General features: G+C 40.7%; 1 protein-coding gene across 1 annotated transcript; it reads left to right on the top strand.

Annotated features, from left to right (window-relative positions):
- The first annotated feature begins 8,588 nt into the window (after positions 1-8,588).
- On the top strand, positions 8,589-9,623 carry LOC137255284 (ankyrin repeat, PH and SEC7 domain containing protein secG-like). The gene has a single exon (XM_067792737.1). The coding sequence runs from the start codon at positions 8,589-8,591 to the stop codon at positions 9,621-9,623; it is 1,035 nt and encodes a 344-aa protein (XP_067648838.1).
- Positions 9,624-18,715: the final 9,092 nt, after the last annotated feature.

Genomic DNA, 18,715 nt, shown 5'->3' with positions numbered 1-18,715 from the left:
AAGACCAGCACAAAGGAAGGATATGTCAACTTTGCAAGGAATCATTCAGATGTAAGTAAGGGTATAAAACCCTATCAATAATGCCATGCCAAATCTTGTCTGTCCCATTGTTTTGTTCCAGACTAATCATTAGTGTTCATGAATCTCAAATATTGATGAGACGAGGGGATGTCAATACGTTTTGAGCCTTGCATAGAAAAACATAAAATATTGGTATGAACCACATTTATTTTTCAACATAGTAACCTTGTGAAGACCCTTGTTCCATCTTTTCTGCTTTACATTTCTGCCTGGCGCTGATGCCATCTCTGTAGGCCATTTTGGTCCTCAAACCAAGCCTCAGTAGCAGCAATAAGCTCATTATCATCCCGAAATCTACGACCACGCAAGTGTTTCTTGAGATTTGGGAACAGGTGGTAATCACTTGGTGCCAGGTCTGGAGAGTAGGGAGGATGCGGCAAGATTTCGTACCCGCATTCCTGGACAGCAGCGGCTGCAACGCGAGAGATGTGTACTGGAGCATTGTCTTGATGTGGAAGAATACCACGTCTGATCTTGCCCCGGCGCTTCTCCTTGACTGACTGTCGCCCTTCCTCAACAAGTTAGCGTAATATTCCCCATTCATTGTTCTTCATTTTGTTAAGTAATCTATGTGGATGACGCCTTTGCTATCCCAGAAGACTGTCACCATTACTTTCTGCACTGATCTGGAGGCTTTGAACTTTTTGGTCCTGGGAGAAGTGACATGTTTCCACTTCATGGATTCTTCTTTGCTCTCCGGATCATAGTGGTGGATCCAGGTTTCATCACAGGTTACTGGCCTAAAGTGAAAATCTTCTGGATTCTGGCTGTATCTGGTTAGCATGGAATTGCTTATGGTGACGCTTGTTTGCTTCATTTCATCTGTAAGCATTCTTGGCACCCACCTCCCGTGTGGACCCGGGACAGAATGTGTCCACAGCACCCCATTGCTTGTCGTAAGAGGCGACTAAATTGGGCAACCTGTTGGCCGTGGGTTGCGTCCCGTGTCGGTGGAGGACGGGAACCTGGTGGTTGAGGGCATTTGGGCTTTTAACTGCTTTCCATTTGCCCAACACACCACTTTGGCCCTTACTTCACCTAGACGGGTGGTTGAATTGGCCCGATTCAACCAATCGGCTGGTCATGCCAAGCCCTGTGCATGGATTATATATATATGTTATTGCACAAATTTTATTTGGACTTTTAATTTCGGTCTTGGCTGAATTATTCATTGACTTTTCTGGTTTTGGAATGTATTTGAAGTTCTGAATTTTGCCTAGAGTCCTATGCCCAGAAGGCGGTGGCTCATGGACCAATCTGGTAGATTAATTCTTTGTAATTCTTCTACTGGAGTATATCATCCGGGTATCCTTGGTGCTGCAAGCTGGAGGCCCGCTTGCTTTAGCATTGTCCTTGTGATACTCCGTGGTGGGTGGGGAGCTCGGATGATGAACCATATTACACTAACTATGGCGTATGAAACCCCAACCAAAAAACCAAAACGTCCACTTGATATAGACCCTGTTGATAATGACCATAGACCGTCTGCATCGATTGAATATTGGCCGCGTTTCGTTGTTATTGAGACTCCTGACAAGACACCGTTAAAGTTGAACCCCTTTGCTGTATCCAAGGGTATTCAAGGTGTTGCTGGAGAGGTGAAAAACATTAGACGCTTGCGTTCGGGTGCCCTGCTAGTCGAATGCGGGAAAAAGCAACAAGCAACGAACCTGATGAACATGAAATCTTTCGTGGGCATTCCGGTCACGGTCTCTGCTCACAAGACCTTGAATACTAGTAAAGGTATCATCAGAGATCGTGATCGATTGTTTGCTGATATGTCCGAAATTGACATAGGATCAGAAATGAAAGATCAGGGTGTGCTGTATGTGAAGAGCTTTTCCACCCGAAAAAACAATGAAACATTTCAAACTAATACCTATCTGTTTACTTTTTCATGTCCAAATGCTCCTAAATCAGTGAAGGCACGCTATTGTAACATACAAGTTGATACCGACATCCCCAACCCGCTCAGGTGTTTTAAATGCCAGAAATATGGACATGGCGTGAATACTTGCACATTGTCTGTTGTGTATGCTCACTGTGGTGAGAAGACACACACAACAGAAGACTGTGACAGTGATTATAAAAAATGCACCAATTGCTCAGGCGATCATTTTTCATTTTCTAAGCAATGTCCTATTTGGAAAGAGCAAATGGAAATCAATAAAATCAAATTTACTCAAAATATCTCTTTTTACGAGGCCAAAAAACTGGTAAACACAGCTGATCTTCCACAAACTTATGCTACAGTAGCAAAAACATCATCGGGATCTAAATCTAACACTACATCAACCACAGGCTACCAAACTACCTTGACTTGGGTAAATTGCGATTCTCCACAGCTTTTCTACCCAGCTATATCATCAGAGACTGAGGAATCACTTCCTTTTACCTCAAAGTCTTCTTCTGATCACAAAGCATCATCTCAGTCACACTCAAAGTCTCAATCGACAGCTGATAGTCAACAAACTGTGAAAAATAAATCGAAGCCAAAGCCCGATGCTTGAAAACAACAAAGTGGCAGAGCTCCAAAAGGGTCACAGAACAAAATTCAATTGTTCAATACATACGGGTCTCTTGAAGACATGGACGTTTCTGAAAACGTCCATTCTAGGGCACATAGCTTGTCGCCCTCCAAAAGAGTGCGGGGTAGATCCCCAATAAATCCCCCCAAAAGATAGTTTATTCCAGCTATATTGTACAGTGGAACTACAGAGGATTAAGGACTAATTAACATGAATTACAGCTATTAGTCCAAGATTTTATACCTTCAGCGATATGTCTCCAAGAGACATATTTAAAACAAACAGATACATTTAATTTTCGTCAGTTTAATGCATATTATTGTTTTGCACCTCCGGGTGATCGGGCCACTGGCGGATCATCCATTCTAGTCAAACAAAACGTTATTCAAAGCCCCGTTTAACTCAATACTAATATGCAGGCTGTTGCAGTGAGAATTACGTTACATGTAGCGTTTACGCTATGCTCCCTTTATATTTCTCCGTCTTCGACGTTTGCCAGAACCGATCTTCAAGCTCTATATGATCAGCTCCCGAAGCCCTGTATTATAATGGGAGATTTAAATGGACACACACCACTCTGGGGTAGTGGAAATACAAACACTAAAGGGAAATTGTTGGAGGACTTTTGTTCTGACAATGATTTCCATATTTATAATGATGGTTCCAACACATATTTACACCCCGGTACAGGGACCTATTCTGCTCTTGACTTGTCATTGATAACTTCAGAACTACTAAATGAATTTGAATGGTCAGTCCACGATGACCTGTGTCATTTTCCTACTATGTTAAAAGCTGTAACTCCATCAGATGTTCCTCCATCATCAAGACGAAATATTAAAAAGGCTAACTGGGCTTTATATGAAACACTGTGTGCTGAAAAACTTAAACCTGAACGTTTAATTGACGTTCCCGATGCTATTAAATGCTTTTCTGATGAATTGAATTCCATAGCTGTTGTAGTTCCACACATACGAAAACCATGGTTCAACGATGACTGCAAACAAGCTAGGAAGGCAAGGAAAAAAGCAGAACATTATTTCCGTCGCCATCCTATGGTGCATAATTTAAATAAATTTAAAATTTTAAATGCTAAAGCACGGCGTACTTTTAAACAGAACAAACGCCAATCTTGGCAAAATTATGTATCTAAAATAAATTCTCGGACACCCATGTCCAAGGTATGGAACATGGTCGAGAATATCAAAGGTAAAGGTACTAAATCTACTGTCCATCATCTTAAACATGGAGATCAATTACTTACTGATAAATCAGATATTGCAAATAAACTGGGTGAAACTCTTGCTAAACATTCTTCCTCTTCTAATTATATACCTATATTTCAGTAATATCAAAAACAACAAGAAAAGAAAACTATTAATTTCAATTCTGATAATGGGGAAGATTATAATCAAACGTTTTCTATTCATGAACTCCATACTGCTCTTGATCAAGCTCATGACACTGCTACTGGAGCTGATACATACATTACATTACATTATCAACTCCTGAAACACTTACCAGAATCCTGCCTAGAAACTCTCCTAAATATTTTTGATGATATTTGGACATCGGGTGACTTTCCTCCGTCATGGCGTGATGCCATAGTAGTACCAATACCTAAACCTGGACGTGATCATACGGATCCGTCCAATTATCGTCCGATTTCATTAACAAGCTGTGTTTGCAAGAGCATGGAACGCATGATAAATAATCGACTTGTTTGGTATTTGGAAACTAAAAACCTTATCACAGATATACAATGTGGTTTCCGGAAAAACAGAAGTACTGTCAATCACTTAGTGCGTTTAGAATCATTTGTTAAAAACGCACTAATTAAGAACCAACACGCTGTGTCTATCTTTTTTTATCTTGAAAAAGCATAATGACACTACTTGGAAATATGGCATTTTAAGAGATTTACATGACTTCGGCTTCCGAGGCCGTTTGCCTGAATTTATAGCGAAGTTTTTAAATAACAGACACATCCAGGTCCGTGTGGGTTCTACCCTGTCTGATCATTACAATCAGGATCAGTGTGTTCCACAAGGCAGTATTTTGTATGTCACTCTTTTTATCATCAAGATCAACAGTTTTTCTAAAGTTTTAAACGATTCAGTTGATGGATCGTTATTTGTGGATGATTTTAATTTTTTTTGTCGTGGTAAAAATATGCATACCATTGAACGGCAATTGCAGTTGTGTTTAAACAAGATTAATAAATGGTGTCTTGAAAACGGCTTTAAATTTTCCAAATCGAAAACTAACTGCATACATTTTTGTCGTAAATATAAACCACATAAAGACCCTGAACTGTCTCTAGATGGGACGCCCATTAAAGTTGTGAAGGAAGCCAAATTTTTGGGTCTATCTTTGATTCACATTTAACTTTTTTACCACATATTAAATCACTTAAAACTAAATGCCTGAAAGCACTTGACTTGTTGAAAGTTGTTTCAAATTCTAAATGGGGAGAGGATCAAGCTACCCTTCTCCATCTATATCGATCACTCGTTCGTTCTAAACTTGATTATGGCTCCATCGTCTATGGTGGAGCCTGCAAAAGCAATCTTCAACTTCTTGATTCTGTCCACCATCAAGGTCTAAGACTTTGTCTTGGGTCCTTCAGAACTTCACCTATTGACAGTCTTTACGTTGAGGCTGATGAAGCATCTCTTGTACAACGCCGTATCAAATTATCTTTACAATATATCACAAAACTATATTCTAACGAATCTAACCCTGCATATAACTGTGTGTTCAATCCTCTTTATGGGGATTTATATAGCAAAAAGTCTTCTCTTGTTCCACATCTTGGGCTCAGAATAAAGCCGTTTATTGGTGCTGCTGGTATTGAGCTGGACAGTATAGCTCCTTTCCGTCTTCTTTCCTTTCCCCCTTGGCAGCTGGTTAGACCACAGGTTGACCTAACATTAACTACATTTAAAAAATCAGAAACCAATGAATTACAGTATAAACAAGAATTTAATCAATTGAAACATAAATATAACAATTATAAATCCTTATTTACAGGTGGATTCAAGGACGGTGGCGCAGTTGCTTGTGCTACTGTCATTGGATCCAGAACAATATCTTCTAGATTACCAGATAGTAGTTCTATTTTTACAGCAGAAGCTAACGCCATATTAACAGCTCTTGGGTATATTCAAAGACACCCTAAACGTAAACAATATATAATCTATTCAGACTCTCTTTCTTGTCTTCAGGCGATTAAAAATTTATCATGAAAACATCCACTTTTAATTGACATTATTGAATTGTATAATAATCTTGCTACTGGCCAATACGACATCGTCTTCTGTTGGTTACCCAGCCATGCAGGCATTTCTGGCAACACAATGGCCGATCTTTCTGCCAAGGCAGCACTCAACAAATCCGTGACTCCACTTCTTATCCCATACTCTGATTATAAAGCTACAATTAGATCGTATATACGTGATCTGATGCAAAAGAAGTGGGACACCCAAGTAGGTATAAATAAATTACATGAAATAAAACCGTATATTGGTTACACCTACTTGGGTTGTCAGTCCAGATTTGAAGAGGTCATTATGCGACGATGTCGTATTGGTCACACCAGATATAAATACCTTTTGAAAGGTGAGGATCCTGCATTTTGTATCCCTTGTGATGAAAGAATCACGGTCAAGCATATCTTGCTTGACTGCGTGGAATATTCCATCACAAGGGATACCTATTTTAAATCATGTAGTATGCAGGACCTTTTTACTAATATCAGTTCTCATTTAATTATTGGATTTTTAAAAGAAATAGATTTATTGACAGAATTGTAAATAGATAAATATTTTATTATTGGAAGTTTAAATTGATAACTGTGCTTGTTAGTGGCTGTATCCTCGAAGGGGGTTGAAGTACTGTAAAACTATTGTCCCCCTGAGAGGGTACGTAAGTCCACAAACATTCAAAGTAAATTAAAACTTTCACGTTTTTAATCGTAGCATAAGTGTCTTTTTATTTGCATGGCTAGATTTCCCAAATTGCTGATGGCTGAGGGGATGATGTAAATCCAGCTAGGGTCCATGCAGGTAGCAAAGGTACTGTAAGTCCCCATGGTCCCTAGTATGGTGATCTACTTTCAGTTGTTAGCAATCTATAGCCCATTTTTATCTTGTATTGTCCTCTATAGATAAATTGTTTTAGGTATAGTTACTAGTTTTATATTCTCATCTGTGATATTCTAGTTGTTTGTTTTACTGTCCTTCGTTGACAGGTTTTATAATAGATATATATATATATTTCATTTCAGTATTAAATGTTCTCGTCACGATATGGCTGAGATATTGCCGATGTGACGTTAAATATTAACTCACTTATTCACTTGGCACCCACCTTGCGCACACCTTAGACATGTTCATGAAGAATTGTCTCGATGGATCCGTGTGAAATGCCTGTGGTCTCCTCTAACTCGTGGAGTGTGATTCGACGATTTTCTAGCACAAGTCTATGCACTCTGTCAATGTTTTCCTGACTTTGAAGCCTTTCTTCAATGTTCTTCGTCGAGTTTCCTTCACGAACTAAACACTTAATTACTGCTCCATACTCAATTTTATTCATTTTCACTGTCGTGAGGGGGGTCTCTTTCTGTCAATGTTTTTTGGTCAATAACTTCTGAGAGTAGGATACCAAAACTTATATATCACATCAGCTACGCCCCAAGGTTCAATGTCGTACCATTGGCTGTGACACCTGGGTATGCACATTGTTCAAGACTCAAAACTTATTGATATTGCAAAGGCAAACTGATGCTAACCTGAAGGTTCACGAGAACATGAATGTCATAACAAGGTCATGGAGTAAACTTCTGATGTTTTTCTTGCTTTTTAGCCGAGTAGAAACAAATAAAGCATCTTAGCCAAAAAGAGCTTATTTTGAATGTTCCGCTCTGACAAGACTCGTTCTTGTGAAAAGAGAAACACGAGTAATGAGGGAAAGAGTAATGTGGGATTAGTGCCCAAAGAACATACCTATTCTTAAGTTCAGTATCCTGTCCCTGCTACCTTAACGTGGTGCCCACTGGACTAAATGCTAAGTTATGTCTTATCAACAAGTATTTTTCTCTATGCCAAAGAACACAAACATAAACATGACCAGACGATTGGTTGAATCGGGCCCATTCAACTACCTGTCTAGGTGAAGTAAGGGCCGAAGTGGTGTGTTAGGCGAACAGTTATACATCCGATTGCCCTCAACCACCAGGATCCCGTCCTTCACCGACACGGGCCCCAACCCACGGCAAACGGGTTGCCCAATTCGGCCGCTCCTTGCGACCAGCACGGGGGTTTGGCGAGTTCTTAGCGTTACCCAGCAGCCACCACGAGAAGGTGGCTCACCACGGGTGCCGCTAAGGACCATGGGGACTTACAGTACATTTGCTTCCGGCATGGAACCTAGTTGGATTTACATGATCCCTTAAGCTGTTAGCAATTTAGACAAATCTAGCCATACAGTAAAATGACACTTATTCTACGAATTAATAGGAACATAAACAGGAACTATGATGAAAATAATAAATGAGGTATCTGTAAAAACACCATTCCGTTTTTCTTCTGTCTGAAGGTATCAGTTGATTCCTGTTCATCCAAGATGTGCAGGTTCAGGCAGCGATGTTTGAAGACTCGATCTGAAAAGTCCGTCTGCTTGCAAGGTAATGGTCGGTCTCTTATCCATTCCACAGACTAGGTTGTACCACACTCGAACTTTTATGAACGCCACTTCTCTTGCCATAACTAATATGATCTTACAGTTTGCGTTAGACTGCCCATAACAAGAAGGTGGTATTGTAACGAAACGTCATACATTTTTAAAATTTAAAGAAACATTGCGCCTATAAATTTTAAGTCTCAGTCCAGATGCGATGTGACGAAGTCACTTTAAGACGATGTTGTATTGGCTAACGGGCGTCATTGCATAATTATTGCACATACCTTTACAGATGAGATGATGTTCCCTGAGCAATCTCCTCAGCATAAAGTTGACAAGGATGACAGCCCACTTCACGATGCCTGCAGAAAAGGGAACCTGACCCAAGTGAGATGGATCCTGTCCCAGGGTCTGGTCGACATCAACAGTAGAGAGGGGAGTCACGGAAAAACTCCACTCATGGTGGCGGCACAGGAGGGACACTGCAGAATATTTTCTTTTCTTATCGGAAAAGGAGCTAACAAGTCATATGTGGATAATGATGGTAAGAACATTTTTCACTGGGCCTGCAAGGGAGGACATGTGGATGTGGTGGAGTGTGTACTCCCACAATATGGTGTCAACATTAACGATAAGTACATGACCCCACTTGTGCAAGCTGCATTTTGGGGACACAGAGACGTTAGTGAGTTCCTCCTGTGCATGGGAGCTGATGTATCACAGACCGATCCAAACAGAGAGAGCGTCCTGCACTGGGCCTGCAGAGGGGGGCAGTTGGATATGGTGAAGTATTTACTTTCACTGTGTAGTGTTGATATTAACAGTAGGGGAAAAGGTGGCAGGACACCTTTGATGGCCGCTGCAATGAGGGGTCGCACAGACATTGGTCTGCTCCTCGTGAATATGGGAGCTAATTTGTCACAAGTTGATGATGTTGGTAATAACGTCATGCACTGGGCTTGCAAATACGGACAATTAGATCTGCTGAAGGGTATTCTCTCACGAGGCAGTGTTGATATTAACAGCAGGGGAGTGCACGGAAATACACCGTTGATGAATGCTGTGTTTTGTGGCAACAGAAAAGTGGTTGATCTACTTGTTAGTCAAGGTGGTCTAACTCACTTAATGAATAACAAGGGGGAAAACATCCTCCATCTGGCCTCTTTAAGTGGATGTCGGGAACTGGTGAAGCACATCCTGTCGCAGAACATGACTGACATTAACGCTAGAAACAAGGACGGGAAAACAGCAGCCATGATAACAAAGGGTACAAATGTTCGCGTGCATAAATTTCTTGTCTCGCAGGACTGCCCATGCATTATGACACAATAAGGATTACTTATAGCAGGATGTTATTATTATTCAGGCGTATTCGTTCTGTGAGGTCGTGAGTAAAGTATGCCATGCAGTATATCGACACATAGATTAGATAGAAATCCTCACTTCAACATAGATGATTTCAGCTAGTTTCACATTGGTGAGGACTTCGGGGTTAGACGTCTTTTCATTACTTTTTACGGTTTTAGCGATTGTTTTTGCAATACGTGAAAGAAATCGTGCAGTTAATGACGAGCAGGTAACCGATATTGATGACACCTGCCGTTGTTGTTGTTTTCTGCCAGATGGAAAGGACAGCGTGCAGTGTCTGTGCAACAGCTAGCAGATATTGATGACCTCGTGTACGTTTAGTAACGTATATTGATTACTGCTATTGTCTTGAAATCAGTTGCTTCGGGTGTGCTACTTTATCATAGAAAGGTACCGAATGTCAGTTCGTAAGCCTGGTCCTCATGGTCCTCTTGGTCCTCGTATTTTAAGTGAACAGAAAATATGACAGATCTTGGTTTTGCAAACACGACAGCAACGTTATAAAGTATGCCGTGCCAAGTTTGAAAAGAATAAATGACTACCCGAAGTAGACGCCTCTCTGATTATATTCCGAAGATAAACTTTTTGAACATTTGACAAGGGAGTCTTTTAAAATCTAGTTCAAATAATCATATATCTATATAGCATCAAATTAGTTCATTTTTCCTCTTAATGTTAACATACAAAATAGAAGACACAATTTCATGCATTGTTTTCATTGTGAAAATCAGAGTGAAATAAATAAAGATGTAATAGACATAGACATGCATGATTTGTTCTTAAGGATTTTGTCTTGGAACTGTATGGCTAAGATATTGCCGATGTGACGCTAAATATTAACTCACTCACTCTCTTGGAACTGTCTTTTGAAGGTGAGTGTGAAACACTTGTATTTTTGTCATGTTATGGGGCAACCATGTATGTACGTGGATGTACATGCATGTTTAGCACCGATCAAGGATGGAAATTTTACATTTTTCTAACTCAATCGGATAACCGTCTTTGACAATAACATGCAATAATTGTTAATCATTTTTGTGCAGCATCATATCGTGGTAACACAGGATATCGCATGAACAACCGAATACTGGAACCATGCCCATTCCAACACCTATGTGGGTGAAGCCCCAGGTGACTGAGCCCCAGTCAACAAAGGTTTGCAACTGATGCCGTTTGCTACTTATGACCTTCTAGAATTTTCATTGTGACTCGTGCTCATGTCAGATGAATAGTTTTGTCAGAGAGGGGAAGATTGGATTTGCTATCTCCTAAGGATTCTTCTTATTTCAGTTTCAGTTTGTTTTATTCAAGAAGAGGATATTGTGTGACAGGTGTGATGTGTGTATTGAGAGATGTGATGTATGTGTTGAGAGGTGTGATGAGTGTGCTGACAAATGTTGCTGACAGATGCGATGTGTTTGTGGGGACTTATCTCTTAACAGGTGTGATGTGTATATTAACATTTGTTAAGATTAACATTTGTTGTGTGTGTTGACAAGTGTATATATTTTGTGTGTTGACAGGTGTGATGTGTGTGTTGACAAGAGGTTTGAAAGGTGTAGTGAGTGTGTTGAAAGGTCTGCGTGAATTGACGTTGATGTGAAATGTGCGTGTTCACAGATGTGATTTGTTTGTTGACACATGGGATGCGTATCTTGCCAAGTCTGTAGTGTATGTTGGCAGGTGTGTAATGTGTGCTTTGACAGGTTAAATGGTTGTGTTGATAGATGTAATGTGTGCAGTGAAAGGCCAGGTGTGTGTAATGACAGGTGTGATGCGTTTGTGTTGATAGGTGTGGTGACTGCAATGGCAGATATGATACCTTTTGTGTCGATAGGTGTGATGTGTGTTTGGACATGTGGGATGCCAGCGTTGAACAACGTCATGTGTTGATAGGTGTGATGTATATGTTGCCATATGTGGGATGTGTATCTTTACAGGTGTGATGTGTTTGTGCTGACGTATCTGTTGGCAGGGATGATATGTGACAGACAGTTGTGTGTGCTTACAAATGTGATGTGTGTATTGACGTGTAGTGTACTGACAGATTTGTTTGTGCTGAGTATTCTGTTGAAAGGTGTGATTTGTATTTTGACAGGTGTGATGTGTGTTTGGACAGCATGATGCATGTTGACAGGTGTGATGTGTGTCTTGACAGGTGTAATGTGTGTGTCGACTGGAGGTTTGAAGGGTGTAGTGTGTTTGTTGAAAGGTCTGACGTGAATCGACAGGTGTTATGTCTGGCTGGAGACGTGACGTGTTTTTTGTGATGTGTTGGCAGGTTTATTTTGTGTGTTGAAAGGGATGATGAAGATTGACTTCAACTCTGTCCAAAGAATGGTAATGACACAAAGACCATATCTCTAAAACTAAGAAAAAAAATTCTTTCATAAAGCAGTGCACACAAAACAGGTTGATGTCTTTTACTACTTAGGGTCTGTCAGTTTTGATCGTAGTTCGTGCTCATGTATATAACAATTTAAATTCCAAGGTATTGGTTTGATAGCTGACTAGCGTACAGAAAGACTAGAACTTCTCTGACTAAAAAGCATTATATGTGACAGTGAGATGAATTGTTTTGGTTGGGAGTGAAAGATATGATCTTCTGAAGATGCTTCTATTGTTTTATTCAAGAAGAGGATGTGTGTATTGAGAGATGTGATGTATGTGTTGAGAGGGGTGATGTGGGTAATAGCTGTGATGTGTTTGTTGACAGGTGTTAAGTGTGTATTTGTGCGTGCGTGTGTGTGTGTGTGTGCGAACGTGTGTGTGTGTGTGTGTGTGTGTGTGTGTGTGTGTGTTAAAATGAGCTTTACAGTATGTAACAAAAGTATATTCTAATGAGTCCAACCCTGGATATAACTGTGTTTTCACGGTGGATGGACAGGAGTGGAAGCCAGGAGGGTTTCTACCCAGGCATGATTGGATGCGTCCGTATGATCACGTCCAGGTTTGGGTATTGGGGATCTACCCCGCACTCTTTTGGGTGCGGAAGTCGTGGTGGCTGAGCGGGCTAAGCGGCTGACTTTGTGTGCTGGCATTTAGGTTCCTGACTCTGAGGGTGCGGGTTCGAATCTCGGATAGGACTGAACCAATAAGTACTAAAATCTGTACTTTACTGAGAAAGTGAAATCCCAAACATGACATATGTTTTATTTGACCACTTTCTGAATGGCAACATGACATATGTTGCATTTGAAATGGCATCGTGTAATCATAGCGTATTAGTACTTTCCTTAAAATATTCAGTATACACTAGCAAGTTATCAGCGAAAACGCTTCTTGTATAGAAGATTATTAAGCATGTTCGTAAATTCTTCCTTACTGCCATTGAATGTGTTGTATTTATCCTCACACAATGATATGAGAGGAACAATTTGCTTAAGTATTTGTCTCATGTCTCACATACAAAGAATACATACATATCTTAAGAAAATACATATGTACACTCCACCAAAGGTCTACAGGTGAAAGTGCAATAAAATACCTAACGTATATGTATTCACACCTGCTTTCCTTCAACATATATCTTTACAACAAAATTAAACAATCAGGACTTGCTCGTATGACGAGACAGTTTCCTGTAATATCCGAAACCTGCCAGTGATATCAGCAGTGAATAGCCCTTATTAGTCTCGCCACAACGAGCAAGGCAATCAGCACGGGGTTCCAGGTGTTGAGCAGTGAAGTGACTCTGGGGCTTTATCAGTTAAGGACGACATGTTAGAATGGAAATAATTGAGCATGCGACAACATCAGGATGCTAATACTGGAGATACGATGACGTACATGGTGGCAGCTAGCATTTCAATCCGTTAGTTGCCACCGAATTTAGGGAGGACTGGGCAGCTCACTCTGCTATATTTTCAACATTCATACAAAGTTGTTAATATCTCAGCTTGGATACCAATTTGTGCCAAAAGGAGAAAATGAAATACAAGCCACCACTCGTATTATTGTCAGTTTCAGACATGGAATATATGAAAAATATGTCCTAGCTACGAGGCATTTAGCAGTAAACCAATCAGGTTCAGAGTAATGTGAACAGCTGATATGTTAGGAACGATAGATTGACCTTCTCTTCAAAGAGTAAGCCACTGTGTCTGTGAAAGTTGTAAACGCCTGATATTAACGTACCTGGTCTTCTGCGTCTAGAGTTTGCCGTATACTCTGCTGTAGTGAGCAAAGTCATGGCCATAGGTGTCAACAGACCTGTGCTGTGTGTCCACACAGCGGTAGTCTCCAGGCATTGGTGAAATAGTTTTGTATTTACTGTGCCTTCTGTTTGAAGTCCACGGTTATCTTTAGACATTGGTGTCCACTGAACAGTGTCCAGTGTCTATCAATAAGAGTGTTCAAGGTGATTGGATGTGTTGACTTTGTGATAGTATTTTTACAATAAGATACAACAGGCGACCCTCTGTTAGTACTCCACCATGATACCAAGGTATGTGAGTGACTGTGTGAAAATGTTCCTACAAGTAACTCTTATTCTGATTGTTGCATTTTCAACATATAGCATGAAGGATTGCAACTCTCAGACGACGGAGATGGAAGGTGCTATCATTATCAGGAACGTTGGCATCAAACTGTGCCAGTTGAAATGTGCTGAAAGAGGTCAGTGCTTGAGTATTCAGTACGATATTGACACACTGACCTGTCGTTTATCAAGAGCTGAATCAAGGAAGACCAGCACAAAGGAAGGATATGTCAACTTTGCAAGGAATCATTCAGGTGTAAGTAAGGGTATCAAACCCTATCAATAATGCCGTGACAAATCTTGTCTCCACCATTGTTTTGTTGTCGTGTTCATGAATCTCACATATTGATGATATCACGCGTTCTTTGAAGCGGAGCAAAGGCAAATTGATGCTAACCTGAAAGTTCACGAGAACTTGAAAGTCACAACAAGATCATGAAGTGAATTTCTGACGTTTTTCTTGCATTTTTGCCGAGTACAAACAAGTAAAGCGTCTTAGCCAAAAGGAGCTTATTTTGAGTGTTCCCCTCTGACAAGACTCGTTCTTGTGAAAAGAGAAACACGTGTAATGAGGGAAAGAGTAATGAGGAATTAGTGTCGAAAGAGCATGCCAAGTTCAATATCCTGTCCCTGCTACCTTAACGTGGTGCCCACTGGAGTAAATGCTAAGTTATTTCTTATCAAAAAGTATTTTTCTCTATGCTAAAGAACACGAAAGACCAGCCGATTGGTTGAATCGGGCCCATTCAGCCAACAGTCTAGGTGAAGTAAGGGCCGAAGTGGTGTGATAGGCAAACAGAACATGGTTATAGGCCCGATTGCCCTCAACCACCAGGATCCCGTTCTTCACCGACTCGGGACGCAACCCACGGCAAACGGCTTGCCCAGTTCGGCCGCTCCTTGCGACCAGCACGGGGTTTGGCGAGTTCTTGGCGTTACCCGGCACCCATGAAGAGCCACCTCCTCGTGGTGGGTGCTGGGTAATGCTAAGTGCTCTTCTCCCGTGTGGACCCGGGACAGAATGTGTCCACAGGACCCCATTGCTTGTCGTAAGAGGCGACTAAATTGGGCAACCTGTTTCCCGTGGGTTGCGTCCCGTATCGGTGGAGGACGGGAACCTGATGGTTGAGGGCAGTTGGGCTTTTAACTGCTTTCCATTTGCCCAACACATCACTTTGGCCCTTACTTCACCTAGGCGGGTGGTTGAATTGGCCCGATTCAACCAATCGGCTGGTCATGCCAAGCCCTGTGCATGGATTAAATAAAAATGTCATTGCACAAATTTTATTTGGACTTTTAATTTCGGTCTTGGCTGAATTATTCATCGACTTTTCTGGTTTGGAATGTATTTGAATTTCTGAATTTTGCCTAGAGTCTTATGCCCAGAAGGCGGTGGCTCATGGGCCAATCTGGTGGATTAATTCTTCGTAATTCTTCTACTTGGTCTTGGCACTATTGTTAATCTGTAAATTTCAGTATTGTGAAATATGATCATATGAACTTTGCTTAGAGTCTTGTGCCAGAAGGCGATGGCTCAAGGGCCAATCTGGTAGATCAATTTCTTACAATTCTTCTACTGGAGTATATCATCCGGGTATCCTTGGTGCTGCAAGCTGGAGGCCCGCTTGCTTTAGCATTGTCCTTGTGATACTCCGTGGTGGGTGGGGAGCTCGGATGATGAACCATATTACACTAACTATGGCGTATGAAACCCCAACCAAAAAACCAAAACGTCCACTTGATATAGACCCTGTTGATACTGACCATAGACCGTCTGCATCGATTGAATATTGACCGCGTTTCGTTGTTATTGAGACTCCTGACAAGACACCGTTAAAGTTGAACCCCTTTGCTGTATCCAAGGGTATTCAAGGTATTGCTGGAGAGGTAAAAAACATTAGACGCTTGCGTTCGGGTGCCCCGCTAGTCGAATGCGGGAAAAAGCAACAAGGAACGAACCTGAGTGAGTGAGTGAGTTAATATTTAACGTCACATCGGCAATATTGCAGTCATATCGTGACGAGAACATACGTGACAAAAAGAATATATATCCATATTATGAAGAACCTGTCGACGAAGGACAGTAAAACCACTAGATTATCACAGTTATTATTAAAACTAGTGTGGAAACTTAAAACAATAATAGTATCACTATTGGGACAGTACAATATAGCAACAGGCCATGGATCGCCAACAACAGAGGGTAGATCACCATACTAGGGGCCATGGGGACTTACAGTACCTCTACTACCTGCATGGTCCCTAGCTGCGTTTACACCATCCCTCAGCTGCTGGCGACTGTATGCAAGATTAGCCAAACATTACGATGACACATATACTACAGCTAAAAATGTAGAAGATTAAATCTGTTTCCAAATGTTTTGGGACTTACGTACCCTCTCAGGAGGACGATAATTTTACGGTACTTCAACCCCCTTCGAGGATGCAGCCACTCACAATGTTACCTGCTAATTCAACTTCCAATCATAAAATGTTTATCTATTTACAAGTTCTGAAACAGATCTAATTCTTTTAAAAACGCAAAGATTAAATGACAACTAACATTACTAAAAAGATCCTTCATACTTCGTAATGTAAAATAGTTATCCCTTGTGATGGAATATTCAACACAGTCAAGCAAAACATGCTTGACTGTGATTCTTTCATCACTAGGGATACAAAACGGAGGATCCTCACCTTTAAACAAGTACTCATGTGTATGTGTATACCGCGCATGGCCAATGCGACATCGTCGCATAATGACCTCCTCAAATCTGGACTGACAACCCAAATAGGTGTAAGAAAGAGAGTCGGAATAGATTATATATTGTTTACGTTTAGGGTGTCGTTGAATATATTTAAGAGCTGTTAATATGGCGTTTGCTTCTGCAGTAAAAGGGTTTGAACTATCTCTAGATGGCACTCCCATCAAAGTTGTAAAGGAGGCCAAGTTCTTAGGCCTAATCTTTGACTCCCACTTAACATTTCTGCCTCATATCAAGTCCCTTAAAACTAAATGCCTGAAGGCTCTTGACTTGTTGAAAGTTGTTTTCAACTCAAAGTGGGGAGGGGATCAAGCAACCCTCTTACCTCTATATCGATCACTCGTGCGTTCGAAACTCGATTATGGCTCCATCGTATATGGTGGAGCCTGCAAAAGCAACCTTAAACTTCTTGACTTTGTCCACCATCAAGGCTTAAGACTTTGTCTTGGGTCTTTCAGAACCTCACATATTGATAGTCTCTACGTTGAGACCGATGAACCATCTCTTACTCAACGTCGCATAAAATTGTCTTTACAACACATTACTAAATTATATTCTAATGAATCTAACCCTGCCTATAACTGTGTGTTCAATCCGCTTTATGAAGATTTGTATAACAAAAAGTCTTCTCTTGTACCACCTCTTGGGCACAGAATTAAACCATTTATTTCTTCAGCCGGTATAGCTTGTCGTAAGAGGCGACTAACGGGATCGGGTGGTCAGACTCGCTGACTTGGTTGACACATGTCATCGGTTCCCAATTGCGCAGATCGATGCTCATGTTGTTGATCACTGGATTGTCTGGTCCAGACTCGATTATTTACAGACCGCCGCCATATAGCTGGAATATTGCTGAGTGCGGCGTAAAACTAAACTCACTCACTCACTCACTCAGCCGGTATAGAGCTGGAAAGTATATCGCCTTCGCGTCTTCTTTCTTCTCCTCCTTGGCAATTGGTTAGGCCACAAGTTGACCTAACATTAACATCATTTAAAAAATCAGAAACAAATGACTTACAATATAAACAAGAATATCATCAATTAAAACATAAATATAGCAATTACAAACCCTTATTTACAGATGGATCCAAGGACGGTGGTGCAGTAGTTTGTGCCACTGTCATTGGAACCAGAACAATATCTTCTAGAATTCCAGATATTCAAAGATTATTCCAATTGAAAGATACCCTAAACATACATAATCTATTTAGACTCTCTTTCTTGTCTTCAGGCGACTAAACATATTTCTTGTAAACATCCACTTTTAATATAAATTATTGAATTATATAAAAATCTTGCTACTGGCCAATACGACATCTTATTCTGTTGGTTACCCAGCCATGTAGGCATTTCCGGTAACACAATGGCTGATCTTGCTGCTAAGGCAGCACTCAACAAATCTGTGACACCACTTCTTATTCCATCCACTGATTACAAAGCGAGCATTAGAACTTACATCCATGATCTGATTCAGAAGAAGTGGGACACCCAAGTAGGTATACATAAATTACATGAAATAAAACCGTATATTGGTTACACCTCCTTGGGTTGTCAGTCCAGATTTGCAGAGGTTTTTTTAAGACGATGTCGTATTGGCCACACTAGATATACTCATTCATATCTTTTAAAAGGTGAGGATCCTCCATTTTGTATCCCTTGTGATGAGAGAGTCACGGTCAAGCATATTCTGCTTGACTGTGTCGAATTCTCCATCACAAGGAATAAATATTTCAATGTCAAAACTGTACAGGATCTTTTTACAAACATTAGTTCTCATTTAATTACAGGTTTTTTAAAAGAAATTGATTTTT

This window comes from Haliotis asinina, chromosome 11, assembly GCF_037392515.1.
Source record: "Haliotis asinina isolate JCU_RB_2024 chromosome 11, JCU_Hal_asi_v2, whole genome shotgun sequence".
NCBI lineage: Eukaryota > Metazoa > Mollusca > Gastropoda > Lepetellida > Haliotidae > Haliotis > Haliotis asinina.
The sequence above is the reverse complement of the archived record's forward strand: the minus strand, read 5'-3'. Positions and strand labels throughout refer to the sequence as shown.